Source organism: Pelodiscus sinensis, chromosome 3 (genome assembly GCF_049634645.1).
Source record: "Pelodiscus sinensis isolate JC-2024 chromosome 3, ASM4963464v1, whole genome shotgun sequence".
NCBI lineage: Eukaryota > Metazoa > Chordata > Testudines > Trionychidae > Pelodiscus > Pelodiscus sinensis.
The window spans coordinates 127413611-127439710 of NC_134713.1; the positions used below are offsets into that span (position 1 = coordinate 127413611).

Here is a 26100-nt window from a genome sequence, read left to right on the forward strand (position 1 = left end):
TCTGACCTAATTTATTTGTGGTCACCTTTGGGGAGCATTCTGTCTTTGTAGATGAAGACAGATTTGTGTCCAATACACATAGACTAGATAAAGAACAAAGTAAACTTGCTTGCCAGTTTCCAAGAGAAGTGTTCCACTTCAGGAATATTAAAATTATATGACATAGGAAGCATGGGATGTGCCTGTGTGTATCTTGAGTACAGTCCTGCATTTTCATTGTTCACAATGTGCCATACAGAGAACAAAAAGCTTCCCCGCTGAATTTTCCAACAGACTTTTTCTAAATTATTGTTTTAGCAGTCACCTTAATTTAGTAAATTACTCAATACTTAACATCCTTATTATAGTTGAGTAGTTGATGGAATTTCCATTGACTACTCAACTAGTTGATAGGCACTTCCGCATTCCTCCTTTGAAATGTGGGCTGGGGCTCTTGTACATTTCAAAGGAGGAATGTGGAACTCCACATGCAGCCCAAGGCCAGCAGGAAGTCCCGCTGACTCCGGGCTGCACATGGCATGCCAGCATTGAAATGTACAAGAGTCCCCAGCAGGGGCTCTTGTGCATTTCAAAGTGAAAGCGCCCACATGGAGCCTGGGGTCAGCAGCGAACTCAGAGTCCCCCGCTGACCCAGGGCTCCATGCTGCACTGCTGCTTTGAAATGCCACATGGAGCCTGGGGTCAGCTGGGGACTCCCAGAGGGGGACTCCGCAGCTGACCCCAGGTTCCATGTAGCATTTGCTCAGAACCTGGGATTAGCTGGGGACTTCCCAGCTGACCCCGGGCTCTGCATGGTTTGAAATGCTGTGCTGGAATCTGGGATCAGCTGGGGAGTCCCCTCTGACTCCGGGCTCCATGCGGTGGTGGTATTTCAAAGGGGAAGCGCTGCATAGAGCTCGGTAAGGGCTCCATGTGGCACTGCCGCTGTGAAGTGCCCCTTCCCCCCCCCCCTTTGCTGCTTCTATCTGATAGAGGCAGCAAGGGGGAGGGGGAATCGACTATTCGACTCGACTGTCAGATAAGCATTTGCTTATTGGATTGTCTACTAATCAACTAGTCCTTAATGTCCTTAATTTATAATGGTCTCATTCTAATGAGGGGGCCAGATCCCACACAGTACTACATTTGCCTCCCCTTGATTTCAGTGAGAGTTTAGAGTACTCAGTGCTTTGCTAGATCTGACGTTTAATTTCTCTGGTTTATATTCAAGTCTTGATCTATTTAGTAATTTGTTTTCTCTTGATAAATGCTTTTCTGTAATGGCTCATGAGAACCTTTTCAAAACGGGAAAAGTGAGAAGTGAGTCAAGGGCCTTGAAACTTTGGACCAACTGTAAGTGGTGTGTTATATGTCAGAATGTGTATATAGCCATTTTGATTCTGTTTTTTAGTTTATAAACTGTTTATATATTGTAGCCCTCCTTCTCCAAACTAGAGATACATGCACTGAATGTGGAAATTTAACTTCAACACTTTCTTCATGCTGTTAAAATAAAAAGACAGTAATGCACACCACAAAAAGTATTCAGAGCTACTAAAGAGAGAATGCATAAAGAGGTGAATTTTCTTGATTAGACTTCCCTCCTGTAGATAAATCATTGTTCCTGTGCATAGCGCATACCTACATGTATTTTTGTAATGGCTTAATAACAGTTAATAGCAAATGCAAAATTGCATAGTCTTTTATATACCAGCAGATCATTCAGTTTCTGCTGATCAGGCTGACGATCTGCCTTGCTTTACTTGCAAATGAGAGACTGAGAAAGGTGGGGGATGTTTCTGGCTGCTGAGCCATGTGACACAGTGGGGATAATAAGCAACAGCCGTGAGCTGGAGCCGGGGCTTCTCTGGAGACTCAGCCACAGGGACCTGCAGCAGCAGAAGAGAGGGAGGGGAGCGAAGCTCATCACCGTTAAGTTCAGACTTGTATCCTGACAGCTTCAACCTGTCCTGCCAGCAAGACTCATCAATATTAACACTCTCTTACCTTGAAAAAAGAAAAAAAAGAAGGAAACAAAGAAAAATACCACTGTCTGAATAAAAGAAAAAAGGGTTTTTTTAAGTAGTAATAAAAGCCACAGCAAGTGTAAAGTTGATTCTGGTCCTTGATCAATATGAACCAGATAGAAACAAGTATGCAGTACAGCTATGATTATGAAGATGATGAGTATATGATCCAAGAGGACGAATGGGATAGGGACTTGCTCCTGGACCCGGCATGGGAGAAACAGCAAAGGAAGGTCAGGAAAGAAAATAAACTGTCTGTCTGTGGATGTGTGTCTGTGTAGAATAATAATCACCCCCCTAATATAACACTTTATCTTGTTGTTATAAATGCATGTGTACTAGTGAATTCAACCACTATAATTTTTGCAAAGGAATCTATTATCAGTTTTAATCTCACTATAGAAACATTTTTAGCTATGCTGTTATGTATAGCTTATAAAGTACTTCTTCGCTTTCACTTTTAGGATTCTGATGTATAAATGGAGGCTGTTTAGGAATAAAAAGAACATCCCGGAAGTTTTTTGATAACTCTGTTGACACAATATTGGTTCAATATTTTTCATGCTCATGTTGACTCTTGGCAGAGATTTTAGCCATTCCTAAAATCACTTTTTAGGTCATATTTTCCAAAAGTGGCCTCTGAAAATGTGTGTGCACATTATGGCCTGTGAAAAGAAGGTAATTGGAAGTATAAATGAGAAGCAATGCATGTGCAACCAAATATTTCCAGGAACAAACTGAGACCACTTTTTAAATTTTGGTCCTCTGAGTTGACTGCTATTGGAACTTAGATCCAGTGGAACAAACTAGTTAAGAAAATATGGTCTTGTGAAATGTTCAAGCTGAGGTTTAAAAGATCTCTTTATTTACTGAATCCGAGACTAAAAGGTACCCAGCTGTCATTCTGCCAACTTTTAGAGATAACTGTAGACTACTTGAGCATCCCGCTGTGGAGGAAATGCATCTAGCTTCTGAATTTTGAAAAACAGTTATGAGGCTGCTACTGCTCTGTTTCTGAGTACAGGCTGCATTCATAATCTTACTAGCAACTTGGTTAATAATTTTGGTACTGCACTAGATCTTCACTAATGTGGCTTCATTGAAACATGTAAAAGCAAGCAGTGGCATAAGCAGCCCATGAGAAAGGGATGATCACATGAAATATTTCTATTATTTCCTAAATTAATGGATATTGCTGCAATTCAGAGCAGTAAGATCTTGAGTTATGAGGTCATCTGCTAATTGCAGAAGTGAAATATGCAGTATCCATCAGGCAATTAGGCCAAATTCTTTCCTTTGCTATGTGTGAAGAGTTACCCTGGAAAATTTCAATGGAAATTGCATATATGTGTCTGAAGGCAGAATTCAACTTGTAGAACACTTACCCTCTCTATATAACCTCTCTCTGGGTGTAAGCGCACTTAGTTGTATCTTCTGAACAGTCATAAAACTACACCAGTCATCACTGAGATTTATTTCAGTTAGACATTCTTTTACCTGGAGAGCAAGTGATTTTGATGCACTGTGTGCCTATTGAAGCAAAGTAGGCTTTTCAGTATTAGAAAATTGAAATTGTTCATTTTGTAAAGTATGGTACTGTGGCTGTGTCCAGACTCCATGCCTCCTTCGACGGAGGCATGTAGATTAGCCACATCGGAAGAGGGAAATGAAGCCGCGATTAAAATAATCGCGGCTTCATTTAAATTTAAATGGCTGCCCCGATCTGCCGATCAGCTGTTTGTCGGCAGATCGGGAGAGTCTGGACGCGATGCCCCGACAAAGAAGCCTTTCTTCATCGACACAGGTAAGCCTCGTGAAACCAGGTTTACCTGTGTCGATGAAGAAAGGCTTCTTTGTCGGGGCATCGCGTCCAGACTCTCCCGATCTGCCGACAAACAGCTGATCGGCAGATCGGGGCAGCCATTTAAATTTAAATGAAGCCGCGATTATTTTAATCGCGGCTTCATTTCCCTCTTCCGATGTGGCTAATCTACATGCCTCCGTCGAAGGAGGCATGGAGTCTGGACACAGCCTGTATGTGTAATTCAGGTGTAGGCAATAGGCAGCTCACAGGACCGATGAGATTTGCCAGTGTTAGCTCCTCATGGGTCACCAGACACTTTATTCACCTGAATATCTGCAGGTACGTACATTCACAGCTCCTGTTGGCTGCGGATTGCCATTCCCAGTCAATGGGAGCTGAGGAAAAGGGGTGGCCCAGCCTGCGCTGGTTCCCGCAGCTCCCATTGGCCGGGAACAGTGAACTGGAGCCAATGGGAGCTGCAAGCAGCTGTACCTGTGGATGCTTAGGTAAATAAAACATCTAGTGGCCCACCAGGGGCTAACCCTGGTGAAGTGCGATCATCTTGCAGGCTGCTTACTGCCCACCTTGGTATAGTTCCTCTAAGGGCCTAATTCAGTTTTCTATGCAGCAAAAAATGAAATTACATAATACGAGTTTTGCACAACAGTTTTGGACTTCTAAGTAGCATCAGCTAGGTCAGCAGTTCTCACACTGTGGGTTGGGACCCCAGAGTGGGTTGGGACTCCATTTTAATGGGATCACCAAGATCGGCATTAGACTTGCTGGGACCTAGGGTTGAAGCCAGATCTCCAACTCCGCTCCAGGGCAATGAAGATTTGGGTTGCAACTCCTTCTTCTCCAACCCGAGGTTGCAAGACTTGGCCAGTGGCCTCTTTTCCTCACACACGGGGCAACAGGGCTCAGGCTCTGACCCTCATCCCTCTCGGGGTCATGTGATAACTTTAGTGTCATAAGGGGCATCATGGTGCAGTGAAGTTTGAGAATCCCTGAGCTAGATTTACTTTCCTTGAAAATAGTGAATTCACAGACTGCAGCCGCCAGGATAAAACAGATCCCATCTCTATTCTTGGCAGAGTGGCAGATGCACAGAATGCTGTGGTAAAAGAAGACAAAGCATGGAGGGCTTTTTTAAATAGTGTAGCCATTGAATAAGTCTTGGATGCTCCAGAAGAATTTTTCTAGGGTGAAAACCACATATTCAGAGAATTTGGTTTTATTTTTGTTAGCATCTGTTCTTTTGCACGTTTTTAATATTTGTCACTGTGGAGCAGCGTAGGAAGGGAAAAGATACGTGAGTCATCAATGGACTTCACATTTCTATTCCTTGTTCTATACCAATTTGATTTTTCCTCCAGTTTAACAATTAGCAGAAAATTAGCAATTCAGAGCACGTTAATAAGACTAGCTACATCATGGCTTTGTGGCTTGGTCTGCCATGTGCATTTAATACAAATTTCCAAGTGATGTATACATTTAAATTCAGCTAAGAGATGGCATTCTTATTCCTTGTCTTGGAGAGTATATTTTCCTCCTGAATTAATAATATCAATAGGTGGCCTGATGGATCTGATATTATCTAAGGGTGCCAGAATCGGTTTTTTTTCATGGAGTTAAAATAAGTTACGGAAATTAAATTTCCCATTCCCACATTTACCAGGAGAAGGGTCTATATCCACGGGTACAGAGCTTTATTCAAATATAACAATAGTGATATCAGCGCAACCCTAGCAGTTGGCAGCATATATGTTCTATGAGACAATCTTGGAAGAGGACAAAAATAAATGCCATTGTTTCTATTGTGGGCTGCCCTCTCCAGACTTGCCATTTCACTGATATGCATGGTATGAGATCTGTCAACAGATGCTGGTACCACATGATGACGTCCATAGGATTACAATGGATATAATGCTAATTATAACCATGGCTCATAGGGTACTCTGATCTGCAATAATTCAGGCTCTTGCTGTGGAATTCTTTGTTGGAGAAATCTCACTAAATACGATATCCATTGTACAAAAGGAAGCTGAATGGTAGCTTTGCTGTATCTGTTGTGAACATGAACTGCAAATTAAATGTTTCAGTTGTTGTATAGTTCAGCCTGTGTGAAAATACACCATTGAAATGCAGCAGTGGGCAGTACAAAATACTACACGCTAATGGTACAAAACCTCCAATGGTGGATTGTGGGGTTTTAAATTCAAACAAAGGTTTGAATGCAGGATTACACAAAGATTATTAATATGTCTTTGTTATGCCCTGTGTAGAGATGCTTTCAATACATATGGCTCAGTTTGTGTGTTATATTTTCATTTTTAGAAGAAAGTGAACGTGGTCAATTAGTAGTTTGGAAATTTACTGCTTAATAAAAACACAGTGAATTGCCATTTTCATTATGCATGTTGCTTGCTTGATTATTTAAAAAATTTTCTACGAGTCGTGTGGATGTAGACCCTTGTCCATTTGAACCTAAACGGAAACCATCAAGCACAGTTTGTATTGGACCACTGATTAGCCAAAGGAGGACAATATCTTTCAGTTACTGCCAAGCTGATCTGGATATGAAATGAGGGCCATACTTGCTATCAATGGAAAACTTAAAAGCCTGAGTTTTCCCTTCCCATTTCTGCCATTTCCAAGCAAAAACTGTATAGAAAGTCCTATATTCTTTGCAGCATGCTCAAAATTCTTTGTCCTGTTTACAACTGGCATCTGTGACACCAATGGCTGGGACTTTACCAAATGTCTTGAGATTCTGGAGTCATTTGTCAAGGCTTTTGGAGAATTCTCAGACTGAGACTTGGGTGAAAAGCCTGAGTATCAGCATGTGCACTGGGGACAACATGAAAAGCATTACATTGCTTGAGCTGTGGTTTTCCCACAAAGAGCATTCTAATGCTATTTCACGTTCATTAATCGTATTCAATTTATAGCCCCTGGCTTGCTGGATCTGGCCCCGAGACTCATGCTCTACTCTTAGCATTGGGGGGCCCATACAGGTGCTCCAGCTCCCTCCTCTCCCCCTCCCTCCCACTACCTCACCGCAAGGCTGAAGCACACAAAATCTATTAGATTGGACTCCCCCTAGGTTCTGGTGTGAGAGGGGAATAGGGGGAGTGTCTTCCTCGGTCAGGAGCCATATGAGTGAGGTTTTGTTTTTTATTTTTTGCTTCTCACTTGTGTGCGCCCCTGACTGATTTTTCTGTGGGTGGGCGGTCGCTGACCCAACAAAAGGTTCCCCACCCCTGCCTTAAAGACTATATTTTAAGACTAAACATACAATATAGTATCATGAGCCTTTGTGGGCAAAACTCTCTTCCTCAGATAAGCAGAGACTTGAGAAGATATTCTTTTTTCCCCCTCATTCCTACTATAAAGAATGTGTCAGTAGGGATTTTGCTCCAACTTAAAAAGAAACAAATCCCCAAATTATCTTTGACCAGAGACCAAGAATAGATTACTTCATCTCAGAGGATGACTGTATTGGAAAAGTTAGGAAAGTACAAAAAGGGAATGACCGTAATATACACTGCTTTGGTCACACTGATACTCTTTCATATTGTGTATTAATAGGAGAAATGCTGGTCTTTTCTGAATTTATGAACAAGACATGTATAACCTGACTTGTTACATTTTGGTAAGAAGACAAACTGTTTTGTTGGATATTCTTATCCAGTTGTTTACAGAATTATAATAGTTTATGGGGTAATAAGCCATTATTGATACTTAATGTATTGGCATTTTTATTATATTAGCCTGCCCCATGAGTTATAACCCCTAATCTGTTCTTATAGAATTGGGTGGTAGGTGGTAACTGTGGCCCACCTAGAAATCTTTGTGTTCCTGATCTAGTGACTATCTAGGCTGATATAGTTCTTGATTATTTTGAATAGGAAACGTTGCCTAAGTAACGAACAGTAAGATGTCTGATACATAAATGTTATTTTTAGATGACTTTTGTCATAAAATGATTTATTGCTATGGATTTTTTTAAACCTTGACATAAAACATTCTTGTTTGTTATTAAAGGACATCTTAAGCCTTTGGGATAAAGAAAAGATCTGAAGGTTGTGGACAGGTGCAATTCACTCTTAGGATATTTGTAATGCAAGGGAATTTACAGGCTGTGGCAATGTGTATTTCATAATCCTATATGTCTCATACTTATCCATTGCAGGACTTCAGCTATGATTATCTGTCATTGTAACGTAAATTAATAGTGTACTTGAAGGAGATTTCTGGCATTAGTTACAATAGACATAGCCAGCTCAGAGAGCTTTAACTTTACTTACACTGGCAGTATGAAGAGGTCTTTTAAGATGGGTGTAAATTTAATTTCTGTCTTAATCCTAAGGCTTTTTTACACTGCTAGAGTAGTGTCAAGGGGCCTTAATATAAACAAGAATAAATCTCAAAATATTTATTTAGGCTAATTTCTATACTTCCTTTGCATGCAGAATTCCCTTTGATTTCATTGAGAGGTATCTATGTGAGAGGACTACCAGATTAGAACAGGCTTGTCAGGGAAAAATGATTTGTGTCATACTAAATATCCAATCTTTGGCAATACACAGGTTAATTTTTAGTCTGACATGTATTTAGCTCTATCACCTCCTTTTCTGATGCATAAATTTGGCATGTAAAGCCTTAGAACCTCAATCATACTAGAAAATAAGAAAATGATGCATTTTAGAAATATAGGTTTAGAAGACTTAGGAAAGAGTAGTCACTTGGACCAAATTATCCTTCTAGTTACACTTGTGCGACTTAACTGACTTTTATGGATTTGCCTTGATGAACAGGGCTTCCTTTTGACATGTGCCACAGGGAGCGTGGGGTCAGTCCCCTGCACAAGCTCCCTGCGTGACTTCTGCTTTTGAACTGTAGCAAGAGCCCGGCAGTTCAAAGGCAGAGGCTCCCTTATCAACTAATCAAATAGTTGATGGAAATCCATCGACTATTGGATTAGTTAATTAATCTAAATTTAATAGCCCTACTGTGCAGCACCAGAGATTCAGTTGCTGTCAGAGGTGATTTCCCTCTATTGCTGGAGCTGTTGAAACAGGAGAGAGAGAGATTGATTCAATCAAGCAGAGGAAAGGGAAGGAGAATGAAATGAAAAGAGAGAATTGAAACAAAAAAGGGAGGGAGGGAGGCTGAGACTAAGGACTGATACTTAACAGCTTGAAGGGAGACTAGAAACCAGAGACCAGCTGTGCATGCTGATAGTAGGTGGGGTGTGGGGGAGAGGGAGGGCAGCTGGCTTCAGCTTGCTCAGTCTGTGAGAGTATGCTCAGTGAAAGCCAAGCAGCAAATCTGGAGGGGCACATGGCTCTCCAGGTACTCCTTTCCCATGTGTTATCTTTGATAGAAATCCACACAACCTGAGGAGATTAACAAAGAAATGTAGGCATATAATGAGAGACAAGGTGGGTAGGACAACATCTTTTATTGGACTAACTTCTCTGTTGGTTAGTAATAGAGAGGTAGCTGTGTTAGTCTGATCTTGCAAAAACAAAAGGAAAAACTATGTAGCACTTTAAAGACTATCGAGATGGTTTAATAGGTGATGAGCTTTTGTGGGCCAGACTGACTTCCTCCCTGTCCCAACAACCACAGGACATACCACACAAATACCAACCCTGGAACTTTCCCTTGCAACAAACCCTATTGCCAACTTTGTCCACATATTTACTCTGGTGACACCATCACTGGACCTAACCATGTCAGTTATATGATCAAGAACACATATTCCTGTTCATCCAGAAATATAATTTATGCCATCATGTGCCAACAGTGTCCTTCTGCTATGTATATTGGACAGACTTCTCAGACACTTTGCCAAAGAATGAATGCCCACAAATCAGACATCAGACCTTACTATACATGCATCTTTCTTCAAAAAGACTTTAACACCAGATTACAGAGGGAAACTTCAGAACTTTATTTCATGCTTAAATTTGACACTTTATGAATGGGCCTTAACAAAGATGCTAATTAACTTAACCATTACAAAGATAGCTTCCCACTTATCACCCTTGATTAGCCATTCATTGACTCAAATAGCTATTCCCTCCCTCCCTCACCCCATCTTCTGTACTAAATCTGATTTGTCAATTTAATAATGTGTTCACTTTTTTCATTGTACTGTATTCCTTTGGTATATATGGTCATGCCAATTCTCTTCCAGAATATGATCTGAGGAGGTGGGTATGGCCCACGAAAGCTCATCACCTATTAAATCATCTTGTTACTCTTTAAAGTGCTACATAGTTTTTCCTTTTGTTTTCTCTGTTGGTGAAAGAGACAAACTGTGGAGCAACACAGAGATTTCTGCAGATCAGGGAAAGGTACTCGGAGTGTCTCAGATAAATACAAGGCAGAACTTAATGTTTAGCCTAAGTAGCTAAAACTGTAGAAGACACGATTCAGGGTGAAGTGGACTGTTAACACATCTGCAGTCGTGGGACAAAAATGGGGAGAGGAGCGGGTTACAAATTGCTGTAATACCTAAAGCCAACATTATTAAGACCATGATTTTTAGTGTCTATCTAAGTTACAAATTTAAGCTTCCAGGCTCATCTTTTTGAGTGTTGTGCAGGTTTTCTTTGAGGATGAGCACTGAGAGATTAGATATGGATCAATTTTTTTTGAAGTGTTCACCCATACCCAAATGTATGGGAGAAGAAGAATGAGTCCCTGAAACCCATTTTCTTTCACAACTCTGGTCCTGATTTCCTCTGTGACTTTAGACATAAGACATAACCTCTACACCTGTCTCACCATCTCACAGTTGGATATAATACTTAATGATCTTAGAGGGATCTACTGATGATTAATCTTTATAAAATGCTTTGAGTATTAAAAGTGTTGTTTAAATGTTAAGTATTGTTATCTGTTATAGTTTGTCAGTTAAAATAAGTTCCAACTTACTTTAAAATGCTGCTTTTCATTTGGGCCTAATGGTGTCAAATTCCCTTTGAACTGAAATTTTTTATGATTGGTCTTAACCAATTAAAAAGTTTTTAGTTTTTTTAGAAAGCTGGAACAAAATCTGTTGAGCCATTTCTAAGTTATTTGAAAGATACTTAGTACTTTCACATGTTTTGATCAAAAATTTTGCACACGCATAACTGAAAAACTCCTGAAGCTAGAAAGACCAAACATTAAATCTAGGTTTTTTTAAGATAAAAACAATTGTCCAGCAACTCGATGGCATTGCCCTTGCCCCATAATGCAAATGCATGCTTCCTTTTCTATCAGATATTTTTCTTCCAACCTTTTCAGCTACCATACCTATGACATATTCCTGGGGGAATTCTGCATCCCTGAGCTTGCACAGAATTCACGTCTCCCACAGATTTCCTAGCTTCACAGAAAAATGACTTCAAACAAGGAAGCAAAGGAATGCCACAAGGGCTATCACAGACCTTTCCCTGGCAGGGTGGACAGGTTAGTTCTGGTGTCCAGAGCAGCTGATAGAGATATTAATCACTGTCAGGAGTGGAGGGGAAAGGGAGGCAGCCATGCATGAGAGAGAGAGACACTCTGCCCCTCTGGCTTGCTGTTGCTGCATGCTCAGTGTGGAAGGGCAGGACTTGGAGGTGTTTGTGAGGAGGCAGGTGTGAGACTGGCTCTGTCTTCTCAGGAGGAGCAGAATTTAGCAAACTTCCTGCTTAATAAATTGTTCCCATTGTCTTGTGCTATTCCCCCAGCAGTATAAAACAGGTGTAAAAGGGGTTTTAAGGTTCCTTTACATTGGTGGTGAAGGACAGTATAGCCTTATAAATACTTATGGTGCTTTAGTGATTAGAACTGGTCTAAATTTTTGGACTGAAAGATTTTTTCTATCAAATTGTGCTCCATGAACCCCTTGTCAGTAACCAGTATACATTGTGGCTACGTCTACACTGGCCCCTTTTCCGTAAGGGGCATGTAAATTTCACCTATCGTCGTAGGGAAATCCGCGGGGGATTTAAATATCCCCCGGGGATTTAAATATCCCCCGCGGCATTTAAATAAACATGGCCGCCGCTTTTTTCCGGCTTTTAAAAAAGCCGGAAAAGAGCGTCTAGACTGGCCCCGATCCTCCGGAAAAAGCGCCCTTTTCCGGAGGCTCTTATTCTTACTTTGAAGTAAGAATAAGACCCTCCGGAAAAGGTCGCTTTTTCCGGAGGATCGGGGCCAGTCTAGACGCTCTTTTCCGGCTTTTTTAAAAGCCGGAAAAAAGCGGCGGCCATGTTTATTTAAATGCCGCGGGGGATATTTAAATCCCCCGCGGATTTCCCTACGACGATAGGTGAAATTTACATGCCCCTTACGGAAAAGGGGCCAGTGTAGACGAGCCCCACGAGTTTGATTTCTCAGCCCTCAGTGATTTCTTATCAGTTGCCTCAGATGTAACATTGAGCATATGGCTGCATAACTAGAAATTGACTGATTACTAGAAATAAAGCATCAGACCTTGAATCATAGAACACTAGAACTGGAAGGAACTTGGAGAGGTCATCAAGCCCAGTCCCCTGCCCTTATAGGCGTAAATACATTACTAATAGGCAGAAGGGCTTGGGGATTTCTTCCAATGGGCCCCACACACATTCTCCAGCTGTTATTTTAGTTTAAATAAACTACCAAACAAACTGAAGCCAGTGTGATTATACTGTGTTATTTTGAGAAATAAAATCTTCAGGATTTTACAGAATTTTAAAATATGTGCAGAATTGTTAAGTTTTTGGTGTAGAATTCCCCCAGTAGTAATTACATGAAGAGAGATCAAAGTTGATAAATCTTGAATCTGTGGTAAGAAACAGCCTTCAGTATTTTTTCATGAAAGGAGAAGGTGGAGTCTGCATAATTCACCTTCCGTTGGTCAACTCAAGCAGTTTTCCCACAAAACAAACTTTTTAAATACTTCAAATTGCTAAGTTTCGTAGTATATAGAACTCTCTTTAAATTTAACAACAAAATCTGCTTGGTTGCCCCATTTTACTATGATAATTGATAATAATGAAAATAATACTATTTTACTTGCTTTAAAAAATAAAAAAAATACTTTGAGAAGTAGAGTTTTACAAAATTTCAAAAGTAGTTAAATACTGCCAATATTTTCCATAACTCTGATAAATCTTTGGCTTTATTTTTGGAGTCACACTTGCTAATCCCTTTGATTTGGGCCTGTTTACATAGGCAATTTGATCTTGTTGTGGGATTATGTAGTTCTTGTTCTTTGTTTACATTACTGTAGTGACTAGAAGCCTCAGTCATGCTTCTTCACGCCATTATGATCGGTGCTATATACACACAGAACAAAAGGACAATACCGGTCCCAAAGATTTTACTCTCTGTGGGTCTGGTCTTTGTAGATGGGACCAAACCATCTTTTAGTCCCATTATTGAATCATGTTACAATCCTGTCATGAATGAATTCTCTCATAACAGAAGCAATAGAATGAAATTTGATGGCTTGTATTGCATACGAGGTTGGATGGGATCAAATGAGCCAAAAAAAATCTATTACTCTAACATGATTAGATGACCTCTGTGTTTAAAATATGGTCCTTGATTCAGTAAATGCCCCTCAGTGGTTTGGTGGGGTGTGTGTTTTAGGAAAACACTTCCTAAAGGTTTGCTTACATCTGTCCCTACATAGGACAAGCACCCGTGTATATAGTTAAGCAAGTGTCTAAGTGCTGTCCTGGATGGGGATGCTTTCCTGATTTGGTGCCTAAAGAAGTGCCCTGTTTTTTTCAAAAGTATTAAACACCCAGACCCAGCAGTTCCCACTGAAGTCAATAGGAACTACAGGCTGTGTAGCAGTTCTGCAAATCGGGGCACTTATTTAGATATTTAAATAAGGGCTAGCCTTAGCTTCCATATTCGGGCAAACATCTTTGAAAATCTTGGTCCCAGTGTAGCTTTCTGGTGCTGGAAGAGCTAATAATTTTCACATTTATATGTGAGATTACAAGGAATTTACTGTTTGTAAAACGCCGATAATAATCTGCAGGGTGTGAGAGCAAAGAAAAGAGAAATGCTGATGCAGCTTTGAGGGATTGTCTGATTCATGGGTCTTCATTCAGGCTGTGGAAAATCTGTCAAATTTCAATCCTATCTATAGGTAGATTAACCTCAGTGGAGTAAAGTCAGGAATCAGTTTGGTCCTGTCTATTCTGTTTAATGTCTTTATTTGCACATAAAGTGTATTATGTATCTGTCACCAGGGTTTATGAAAGCTACTAGATTTATTAAAACAACTAAACGACATGTAGTCTGAAGATTGTACCTTCTGTCTTTGCCTTGTGGCATGTGTTTCCATGTTCCAAAGCAGGTCCTATAGTCAAAATGTTTTATGACAAGAAAACATGGACTTTAACAAAGAACTTTTATGTTTAATTGACAAAGCATTTGCTCATTACAAATTCAGTGTTCACTCTTAAAACAGATGTTCCTGTTCCCTGCATTTCAGCTGTTACTGGGTGGTGGTGGTTTGAGTGGGATTTTTTTTGTTGTGTGTTTATTCTGGTTAGATTCTAAAGCAAAAATAAGTTAATACCATTTGGTGTGCATCTATGACTATATCTGTTTATAGTCTCTTGGGTAAGATCTTAGTGACTTTGGCACGAGTCCCATTTTCAAAAACGACACAGGCATTTTAAACTTTTTGAAAATAAATGGGACTTACCGTATTTTCCGCTGTATAAGGCGACTGGGCGTATAAGACGACCCCCTAATTTTTTAGTTAAAAGATAGGTTTTCGTCTTATACTCGCCGTATAAGACTACCCCTCCCAACCGGCAGTGCCCCAGCACCCCTCCGCCTCCCTGGATTTGCTCCCAGTGTCCCTGGTCTGCTGGAGACGGTCCCCAGCAGACCAGAGGCACTGGGAGCAAAGCCACAGCGGCGGCGGGGTCCTGCGCCTCTGAGGCTTTGCCAGAGCTGCCGCTTTGGCTTTGCTCCTGGTGCCCCTGGTCTGCTGGGGACCGTCTCCAGCAGACCAGGGACACCGGGAGCAAAGCCTCTGAGGACACCGGCAGCGGGGCAGCCCAGGCGCCCCTTTGCAAAGCCGCGGAGGGGCTCGGGAAGCGGGGCAGCCGAGGCGCGCCTGGGATGCCCCGCTGCCGGAGCCCCTCCGCGGCTTTGCTCCGCGTCTTCCTGGTCTGCAGACCAGGGAGACGTGGAGCAGCTTTTCTCGCCCCGGAGTACACAGGCGGCGGGACCGCGAGGTCCCGCAGTCTGTGTCCTCCGGGGCGAGAAAAGCCCCGTTCCTACCTGCAAGTCAGGGACTGCCTGTATACCCGGCGTATAAGACGACCCCCGATTTTTGGGGGATGTTTTTCAGCATAAAAAGTCATCTTATATGCCGGAAAATACGGGAATTGCCTAAACGCATAGGTACTTTTTAAATGTTTATGCTCTAATTTGTCACAGAGCAATTTTGTTACTGTGGTTAAAAATAATCAAGCACAATATGTTTTTAAAAGCACCTCCAATATTTATGTAACTCTGATCTAATAAAAAGGCACAACCTTTAAAGTATTAAATCTAAACTGAATACATTTTTATTTTTCAGCCACCAACTGACTTAGCTGAGAAATTAACTTTCAGTAGATCCCTTGTGTGCTGAGAAATACTGAATTTAAAACACACAAGAGGGTTGTTACACAGTGAGCTTATGTACAAGACTTTCACTTCTGGGAAAGGGACTTTAGTTGAAATCTTTGTTTAGAGACACTGAAATGGGTGGGCTTCAAATCTGTTATCTTACAGCAGTGGTCCCCAACCTTCAGAGGCTCCCGGGCGCCTGGGAGGTGGGGCCACTCACGCGCCGAGCGCCCGGGAGGTGGGGGCCCGGGGGCGGGGCCGCTCGTCCGGGGGCACGCCAGGGGACTGGGATGCCCTTGCACCCGGCGCCGGCGTGTGCCCTAGGGCCAGGGCTGGGGCCGCCTGAGCGCCTTGTGCCATGGGCCCGGGGCCGGTGCTGCAGCCCGAGCCACGCTCCTGAGGCCGGCACCGGCGCCGCTCGAGCACCATGCGCCCGAGTGCCTGCATGTGCCCCGGGGCTGGGGCTGGGGCTGCCCGAGCGCCGCGCACCCAGTGCCGGTGGGTGTCGCGCACCTGGGGCCGGCGCCTCCCGTGCACCGGGGGCAGGGCTGGCCCAGGTTGTCGGCGGGCGCCCACGAATGCCCCTGCGGGCGCCATGGCGCCCGCGGGCACCGCGTTGGGGACCACGGTCTTACAGAGTACATAGGCATGAATTTACAGTTCAAAAATAATCTGATGTCTGACTATAAATATGTTGCCTTTTGATCACTTACTGATTAAAACACTAAAAGGTCTTCTGACTAAATTGTGTGCTATTGACAATTCTCTGAGTCTTCACTTTATCAGTGGGACAGGCACAGTCCTGTACTTTGAACATTTTTAAAGCATGTTGATAAACAGAAAAGTTGCATAATTGAATCTGCTGTATAACTGGCTGTATCAGACACTGTGTTATGTGGGGGGGCGGGAGGGGGAAGGGTGAGCAGAGTGAGGGGGTATAGTGGCAATATAGTATATAATTAATAGTTAAAGATAGCACTGTGACTAAAAGCCCCAGAGAAAGCTGGGGAGATATTTGGAAAACCAGTCTACTAAATCCTGGATTAACCTACTTCCATTAATCTTACTATCCAGAGGGCATATCCTCCATTTCACCCACATTGTCATTTAGATGTAATTGTTTCCTTCATATTACCTCAAATAGCCAAGGATCATTTAAAACTATGTCTGTAGGGAAAAAAAAGTCAGCCAGCATCTACAGTGATGGTTCATGAGGTAATGAGATGCCAGCAGGAGAGTGTTGGGGACAAATGGCACTGTTGATAGTGGAAGAGCAGTTAGTGGGACCTGAGTGGAAACAGGAATAAAATTCAGTGAGATGAATGTTCATGTGCTAATGATAGGATTGGTGGTTCCCTCTGACTTAGTGAAAAACTACATCCAATGTGTTCCACCTCAGAGCCCACTTTGGTAACACAGCTGTAGAAGTGCCTCTGTAGGACCCCCAGAATCTCTGTGGAGAAGCTTCTTCTGTCACCTCCCTCTTCCATCCTGCCTACACTCACTTTTTGAATCCTAGAGGCAGAGATAGCAGAGTTTACGCTATTCTTTTCTACAAGCAGCTTGCCAGAGGAGACTGACAGCAGGAATAGAACCTACATGTAAGGTGCAGTACACAGAAAACCAAATGATATCTCCTTTGTTAGACCTCTACATTCACATCCTACATCAACACTCAGCTAAGCTACAGGTCTTCAGTTGCACCTAGCCCCTTTAATGCTGTGTAGTTACTCTTCATGGAACAGCTTCCTGCCCACTGATATCCTTCCCTTACAAAGGTGGTGTCAAGGCTGTTCCGCACTTTGGCACAATGAATGCAGAAGTTGGGGGCCTGCAAGAACTCTTCAAAACCTTGCCTCCACAGGCTCTGGTATAAAAACTTTCCCCCAAAATCCTAATACCCAGCTTTTGGGGGACCTACTGCCACCATCAAGTGTTTTTGAACCCACAAACAGAGGTGGACACTTGAAACCAACACCAGGGCTACCCCAAGCTCTTTTTCTCCAAAAGAGCTTGAAAAAGAAAAGAGAAAAACAAGCAGCAGTCTCTGGTAGCCCACCCCTCAGTCAGAGGCATGCAGATACACAGACAGACCCTCCAGAACACAAAAATCAACCAATACTGGTTACTTTAAAAAAACCCAATTTTTTATTATCCAAACAAAACTACAATTGCATGCATAGTACATTGGCTAGATGGAAGGAGCCACCATTTGATATAGATATTCAGGGAAAAAAACCTGGGTTGTAAGGCTGAGTTATAAAAGAGGGGGGGAAAACACTTAGCAAGCTCCAAATTCCCAAACAAGGAAAACAATAAATCCTGAGGGACTATCTAAAACTTTTCCCTACTTACACATTTCAAGAAGTCCGTTCTTGGAGAGCCTGCTCTGATCTCAAATAAAGAAGAGAGAGGGAGGAAAAACTCCTCTTTTCCAGTTTGAAATTCCTATCTGCATTGTTATTGGCTGACCACTTGATACCTTGCTAGGCACCTGAGTAACCCCTTAATCATCACTGATTATGACAGGTGGCCAGAACTGAAACTACCATTCCAGACATGATCTCACCTGAAGTGTATAAAGAACCGATTACTTCCTCCTTTGTGACCTGATGCCTCTGTGTAATAGCTCAAAATCTCACTAGCTCTGTTTGCTCCCATACTGCGTAGAATATTCTTGTCTACCTTGCTGTTTCCCACTTTAGCAGGAGTTGAACCTCTAAGGTTTCCCCACATCCTGCTGATTACTTCAATGTGCAGTCCATCTGTTTGGGGGCATAGAGACACCTCAGACATTACCGTGCTCTGCAGTGATCCAAGAAGCACCAGTACACTATGCACACTGAAATCTATCTAGTGGGTTTTTTCCCAGCAGCACAAATGCCAAATTCTGTCTTCTGGGGCTTCATCCTGCAAGGTGCTGAGTAGAGGTGTTATGAGGTGGGTAACTGACTAATCGTGTAGTTGATACAATTTGTATTTACTACACGATTAGTCAATAAGAAAAGGTGCTCTGTGCTGGCATGAAGACAACCCAGCTTCTACTACATTTAAGCTGCAGTGAACGTAGGTCCTGGACCAGTGTGAGCTGGGACAGAACCAGGACTGCTACAGCTCTGCATTTTAAATGAACTAAGAGCCAGGTGGCTCTTATTACATCTAAAATGCAGAGGTGCAACAATCTTGGCACAGTGTGAGCTGGGATTGCTTGGCCCTGGTCATGCTGGATCCAGCAGCCCCCGTTCGCATCTGATGAAGTGGGTCTTTGCCCATGAAAACTTATGCTCCAACACTTCAGTTAGTCTATAAGGTGCCACAGGACTCCTCGTCCCATATTGCTGTGTGTTTTGTGATGAATTTGCTTTTGAGGGGAGCTCTTGCCAACAGCTGGAGAGATTGCTCTCTGCTTTACCTTGTCTATCTAGAGTCAGTTCTTTCTGCAGAATTGCTTCCTGAAGCCAGGCATTGGTGTTGGGCTGAGGTTTCTTAAAGGTGGGATTTACCTGTATGCCAACCATTTCTGTTCAAAGATGGGTGCATATAGTCTAAATAAACAAGCTATATTATGGAAATGCCCAGACGCCAAATCACTGACTTTTCCTCCACCAAGAAACCAACCTGCAAGACCCTGAAAACTGCTAACAATCATCACAGTAGTGACCATATTGAGGAATTGAACTCCATATTGCAGTAATAGCAAAAGCCTGCTAAGAAACCACAATAGAGTGGCCTCTATAGCCCATTTCAATGTGGAAGAGAATCTTGAGATAAAGATGGAGATAAGTTTGTACACTGGGGATTGGATGGTTTAGGACACTAGAGATATGGAGCCTTTCAGTTTTAGGTCACAGTTTGGAATCCAGAGCCCCTTGAGATAGCAACAAAGTGGTTAACACTTGGAGGCTGTTTGATATCCTGTGTGAAATCAGTTGGCATACTCAGTTTCACTCTCAGCGGACAGCTGTCCTCATCGCATAAACCATCACAGTTGGCAGCCTTACCGGAGAAGCCAAAGATTGACCCTACGTTGTGGCTTTGTGAACTGTGCCTTGCACAATGTGACCTGCCTTGTAATATCAAGAGTAGCACAGGAGTGATGGACGTAAAAGCTAAATCACTCCTTTACTTATACAAGTAATCGGAAGGGAACATTTCTATCTGTGAAGGGAATTAAGGACAGTTTGCACAGCCACTCTCCATGCTGTGGATAGAAAGAGGACTTCTGTCTCCAGAGTCTGGCACATTTCATAAGGAAAAGCATTCACTAAAAAATGTTTAAAGGGGGAGGTAGTGGGAAGATAATGAGCATGCAGCCAGACTTCTTACAATAGTAGCAAATAGTCTTAGGCTGAGAAACTAGCTTTTGATTTTTCAATTTAAGATTAACTTTAGATAAATGGATACCTGCTGTTTAAAAACGTTTGTAATTATTATGAGTTGTCTTCCATCTACTTATGATAGTATTTAATTTGATTCAATTTACAATATGTTTATTACAACACATGCATAGCTTTGCCAGCTTCCCAATCTCCTACACTGCCTTTTATTTATTAGTCTCAGAGGGGTAGCCGTGTTAGCCTGTAAGTGAAAAAACTTAAAAAATAACGAATAGTTCTGCAGCCCCTTAGAGACTCTATATTTTTTTGTTAGTCTGTAAGATGTTGCAGAACTGTTAGTTGTTTTTTTAAGTTTTATTTGTCTTTTTTTTATAGTGCTCACAAACACTGATGACTTTCTCAAAGGAGTATTGTGAGGCTATATGGAAGTTTTATTGTCCGTATTTTACAGTCCCCATTTTATAGGTGACCAACTCTGGTACAGAATGATTGAAAAAAGATATTTTCCAAAGCACTCAGCATTCGCCTCACCCTGCTCCTACCGGTGTCAAATGGATTATGGCCCTCAACTAGGAGTCATGGGAAGAATTTGCAAAAATGCTCAGCAGAACGAGGTCACGGTTGAATGTTTTTGAAAAAGAAAAGCCTCAATAATTTGCTAAATTTAGTGGCAAAACTAGGAACAAAGCCTGGATCTCATGATTTTTATTTCAGGGCCATAACCCAGGTCTTGGAAAATGTAGTGACTACTTGCCAGGGTGGAAGATATTTACTCTCTGCAATATTCATGTACTGTATTTAATGTAAGAAATTCTATACACTGGCCATCTTTTTTTCAAACTAGATTGATAGTAGGTTGACTGTATTCTGAGCCCTTATCTTCAAATTCACATAGGTTTAGGCTGAAGATTTTTATATAATGAGAGCTATGAAACACAACTAGGCAGTTGCATTCAGTAAAGGGCAATACTACCCACAAACATTAGCTTGCACATAGTGGTTGGTGGTTTAGGCAATTATGTAATTTCTGGGTTTGTTCCCTTGTGTCTCTAGCTTCAACTTCCTTTGTCTTTTGATTGCAGCACCAATTGTCTTGCTTTGCTATAGGTAATCAGGCTGACAATATGGCTTCCTCCTTTTTAATTATTTTAATTTTCAGTCTATAATTATCTGTCATTATTTTAACTATTTAAAAATACTCTAGCTGGATGCTATTGCCCTTGGCATCACCACAGAGTTTATATTAGGAATTAATGCCGACAGTTGCAGTATTATTAACTCTTACTCCATGGCTTCTACCAAATATGAGGCCTGATCCAAAGCCCAATTAAGTGAATGGAAAAGCACTATAGCTTTAAAGTGGCTTGGATCAGGCTTTGGAATAGGGATAGTTTGCAGATCTAGGATGGGAGCCAGAATTCAGAATCAAAGTCCTCTTTCCAGGATGCTCTTAATCTGCTGAATTTCTCCATTGATCTATCCACACATATATAGGTAATCTTATCATTTCTGTACCCTTATAGACTTCAAGGCCAGAAGGGACCATCATGATCATCTAGTCTGACCTCCTGCACACTGCAGGCCACAGAACCTCACCCACCCACTCCCGTTACAATCCTGAAAAAATCTTCTCTCATGAGATGGTGACAATGAATTGGTAACAGAGTGTGCAGCGATCCACATGCAAGTTTCCCTGGAATTTTTCTGCCTGATGGTTTTTTACACTGGTGGAGAAACACAGCCCCTTTCTCTTTGTTGACTCCACTAAAAGAAAGTACTAATGTAACTGTAACAAAATGCTTGATGATCTTCCTGACATTTGTCAGTGTCGGGCCTTGGTGGTGATCTCCTAAAGTTATTCTTAAAGTGATATTTAAATGCTTTAGAATCTTCAGCTTTTTTTGGCAATAATCATGGCCGTGAAATGGACATGTCACACAGAGACAGGGGTTGCGTATTTTCCAAGAAACCTTACCCTCGCATAGGATTAGACCACCTGCTTTGTAAGGGCTAAAGTCTTCCCTGGCTATTCTGTGTGAGTAGAATTCCCATTAATGCTAGTGGAATTTACATTTTGTCTACTACACAGAGAATGTGCCTCTTTAATTATACACCCCATGAATGATAGAGTGGAAATCAAAAAGGAGAAATGATCTTTCAGTTTATGGAGCTGATACTCTGATAGAGCGGACTGTTTGCGGCTGTGATTCAGTGCACTATCAATCTTTATATGACCACTATGAGCAGATGGGATGGAGTTTAGTAGGGCTTTTCCATCTCTGAATTCTGTGACCTTGTGATTCTTTATTTTCTAGCACCTTCTCTAGTTTTCATGTTGCAAGCCATGGGGTTTCCATCAGATTCCCATGTAAGATGATTCTGCAGCTTAAATGACATCACTGTCAGGAATTTTTCCTTGATATAGATTTTCCTCTTCTTGAATTCTTCCAATAGCTCCTACATATAGTACATAATCCCTTGGACCTCCCTAGATAATTCCCCCACTTCAAAAGTTTACATCTTTCACACAATCAAATTCAGTTGGCATGTTACTATGCTATGTTCAGTTAGCCTTAATATTTCACTTGGGCAGCTGAGGACTTCCTATCACTAAGCATCTACACAGCATGGCTTTACTCGAAACAAGCTCTGCAAATTGAGCTACATCAATTGCATAGCTTATTTCGAAATTGGGAGCGTCTACACAGCGCTTATTTAGAAATAGAGCACTCTTCCTCCAACTTCCCTTATTCCTCGTACAATGAGGGTCACAGGAATCAGAGTAAGAAGTCTTCCAGCTTGACAATATTTTGACATTATTTTAAAATAACTGCCTGCTGTGTTGATGCAAACTAAGTTATTTCGACATAATGCTAGTTATTTTGAAGTAATGTAGCTGTGTAGACATACCATAAGTGATTGAATAGACTCCAGGATTAAAGGTAACCCAACTCACTTTTGGTACAGCTATTTCTACACATATGTAGAAAACTCACACATGTTAATTAATAACCATTAGGGAACATTTTAAACGGCAACTTAAATAATATGGTGTGAGGCAGTTTCACTGCACTTGTCACATATTATCACATGACTGCAAAGGGCTGGCCTGTTTTCTGTCATTTATTCCTGGCTCTGCCACTGACCTGCTGTGTGTCTTTAGACAAATATCTTTGCTTCTGTTGTCCCATCAACCCTTGTCTTTCGTGTTCATGTAGACTGGAGGCAAGGACCTTCTCTCACTGTGTTTGTACTGTGCCTGGCACACTGGAGCCTTTAGGTGCTACTGTAGTACAAACAGCAAACAGTGAGAGCTGCTGTTGTTTTACCCAACAGCAGACTAGAGAGCAGAAGCAGGACGTTGTGTACAATGAATGGTACAAGCTGCACTTGAGATTTAATGGTAAAAATAATGTAGCTGGGTCACTTCAGCAGTTGCCAAGAGACAAATTGCAGCTTATAGTAAAGGAGGTTCCAATTGGAAAGGTTTCCTTCTTAGAATGAAAAAAATTGTATGGCTATATGGTAATAGTATCACTCCTCAGTTATTGTAGAACTTCCTGCTGGGTGGACTCTGCTATTAGTCCTCTGCCCATGAGAAATGTTAAGGCTAACAGAATAGGCACATTGCTGCCTTTTGTGCAGGGATGACTAATATGATGATCATATTATTCCAGCTTAGCAATGACTGCTTATAAAGAGGTTCCTCTTTTTGGCTTTTCAGGCTCCTAATGGAGAGGGACCTGGATATATTGAGACCTGCTTCTTATGTCATATCTTGGTGGGTGTTTGCATTTGGAGAGCTAACAGCTCTTACTGGCATCAGCTGGAAGTAATATAGGTGTTCAGCACCTCTGGAAATCAATCCCTTTTACAGTACCATTATCACCCTTTTATAGCAGTGGAGTGACAAAGCCTTTATTCTATTGGCCCTGAAATTGTGGTACTGTCTTGCCATTTTAAATTATGCCACTTTGGCTTTTCAGCATTTTTCCTGCTGTTTGACACTTGCACAGTTAAAATCACAAAGTTGAAAAATGAAGATGTTGATGTCCCAACCATACCAACTGATCTGTGTTTCATCTTCTGTATGTTTGTATGGCATTCATTTTACAACATAAATAGTAAGCTATTAAGTAATACAGTAAGCTGCGTATTTAGTTGGGAAAACAAAAATAGTAATATCTCTTAGGGATTTTAAAATTTGATTAATTGGCTAGATGAATAGTCAATGCAATTTACATCGACTATTCAATTAGTTGATAAGGGCACTTTCAAAGGCAAAAGTGCTGCTGGGAACATGGGGCCAGCGGGGGATTCAAGCAGTCCCCTGCTGGCCCTGTGCTCCTCGCAGCATGTCAAAGCAGCAGTGCTGAATGGAGCCCGGGGTCAGCAGGGGAGTCCCCAGCTGACTCCGGGCTACCCGCAGCATTGCCACTTTGAAGCACCCTCTTCTCTCCCCCCCCCCCCCCCCCCCCGCCTTGCTGCCTTTTTCTGATAAAGGCAGCAAATGGGAGGAGGGAGAGAGACTAGTTGACTAGTATGTCAACTGTCCGATTAAGCATTTGCTTATCGAATAGTTGACTAGTCAACTAGTCATTCACATCCCTAATATATATCTATACATAACGTAACTGAGTTAATATTGTTAAACATAAGAGAAAGAAATATGACAACAGGTGTTCAAGCAACACAGTCCCTGCCACTCTGGACAGCTCTGGGGTTCTGGAGGCAGGGCAGCATGGTGGCAAGTATAATTTGTGCCAATAGGGGAAACTGTTGAGACTCTCTCTTTAAAACAAGAACAGCAACAAGTAAGAATAATGGTCAAGTCTCTAAGGGTACGTCTAGACTACATGCCTCTGTCTCCAGAGGCATGTAGATTAGGCTACCAGTCATAGGAAAATGAAGCGGCAATTTAAATAATCGCCGCTTCATTTAAATTTACATGGCTGCCGTGCTGAGCCGATCAGCTGTTTGTCGGCTCAGCGCGGTAGTCTGGACGCGCGGGTGTCAACATCAAAGGCATTTGTCGACCACCCAGGTATGCCTCCTGGGATGAGGTTTACCTGGGAGGTCGACAAATGCCTTTGATGTCGACACCCGCGCGTCCAGACTACCGCGCTGAGCTGACAAACAGCTGATCGGCTCAGCACGGCAGCCATGTAAATTTAAATGAAGCGGCGATTATTTAAATCGGCGCTTCATTTTCCTATGCCTGGTAGCCTAATCTACATGCCTCTGGCGACAGAGGCATGTAATCTAGACATACCCTATGTTACATGCTTACTGCTAGCATGAAAACGGAGTCCCCAGCTGAGAGAGGCTCTGATGCTGAAGTCTCCTGGGCACAGAGTTTCATGCTAGCAGGTCACATTGCAGGGTCAGAGTTTACATTTTGAAATATGGATAATAAGCAGAAGCTGGCTGTGCTTCAAAGAGAGACTTCTGTCTCCTCTAGTAGGAATGTTCTGGCCGGCATTCTCTCTGCAGCACTCTCGCCATGTACTCAGAGCACAGTGATACCACATATAACTAGAGTGAGTCACTGCACCTCATTTAGGCTTGAAATAATGAACAATCCCAATTGCCACCAGTTGAGAGAGAGAGTGGGGCTATATCAGCGCTGTAAAGCAAAATAACTCACAGTTTTAAGAACTTGCCCTTTTAAGTGAATAGCAGGAATCACTCAAATGTATGTATTAACCCATAAATGCATGCTCTTTTGGGAGCCACTGCTGGCTTATATTTTCCTACTTCCTGACAGCCACGAAGATCTAATTATGAAGATCACGGTATCTGAGCTTGCCCCCTTGTCGCAGACTGCAAGGTCCACAAGGGCAGCTGGGCTTCTGCTTCACAAAACAGAACATAAAATATTAAGTTTCTTGTTAGTGTTGCACTGTGTATATGTATGTTTATTTTGAGCTATCATTGCTCAATTGCCATTGGGCACTGTCTATTTTTATCTTATGGAAGAATCATGAGTAGGGTTAGAAACACAAAAAGAAACGATTCAGGAAGGCTAACAGATGTTTTGGGAAAGAAAATAAGAACTCTTTTAAAATTAGTTTGAATTATTAAATGTAGTTAAGTATTGGAAACTTAACGTTATTCCAGTCCATCTTTCTCTGGTTCCACTGAATCAGTCAAAGGGAGTGTTAGCCTTTTTGTGAGATAGAAGTCCTCGCTAGGGGAAAGAATTGACACTTTCTCAATTAAATATGTTTCTCAAATGTGGTATCAGAACAAAAGGCTCATAATTACAGTAGTGTTCTCCTTTTATAACTGAGGCAGCCTCAAAAGAAAGGCTGCCTCGGTTATAAAAGGAAAA

At 41.9% G+C, this 26100-nt stretch overlaps 1 protein-coding gene across 1 annotated transcript in view; it reads left to right on the forward strand.

The window, feature by feature from the left end:
* Window positions 1-1819: 1819 nt before the first annotated feature.
* The window catches only part of ACTN2 (actinin alpha 2), a 79030-nt gene continuing 54749 nt past the window's right edge, over window positions 1820-26100 (forward strand). Inside the window, exon 1 of the mRNA XM_075924812.1 lies at window positions 1820-2239. Coding sequence (XP_075780927.1) covers window positions 2114-2239 — 126 coding nt within the window. The 5' untranslated portion in view covers window positions 1820-2113. The remainder of the gene's footprint in view (window positions 2240-26100) is intronic.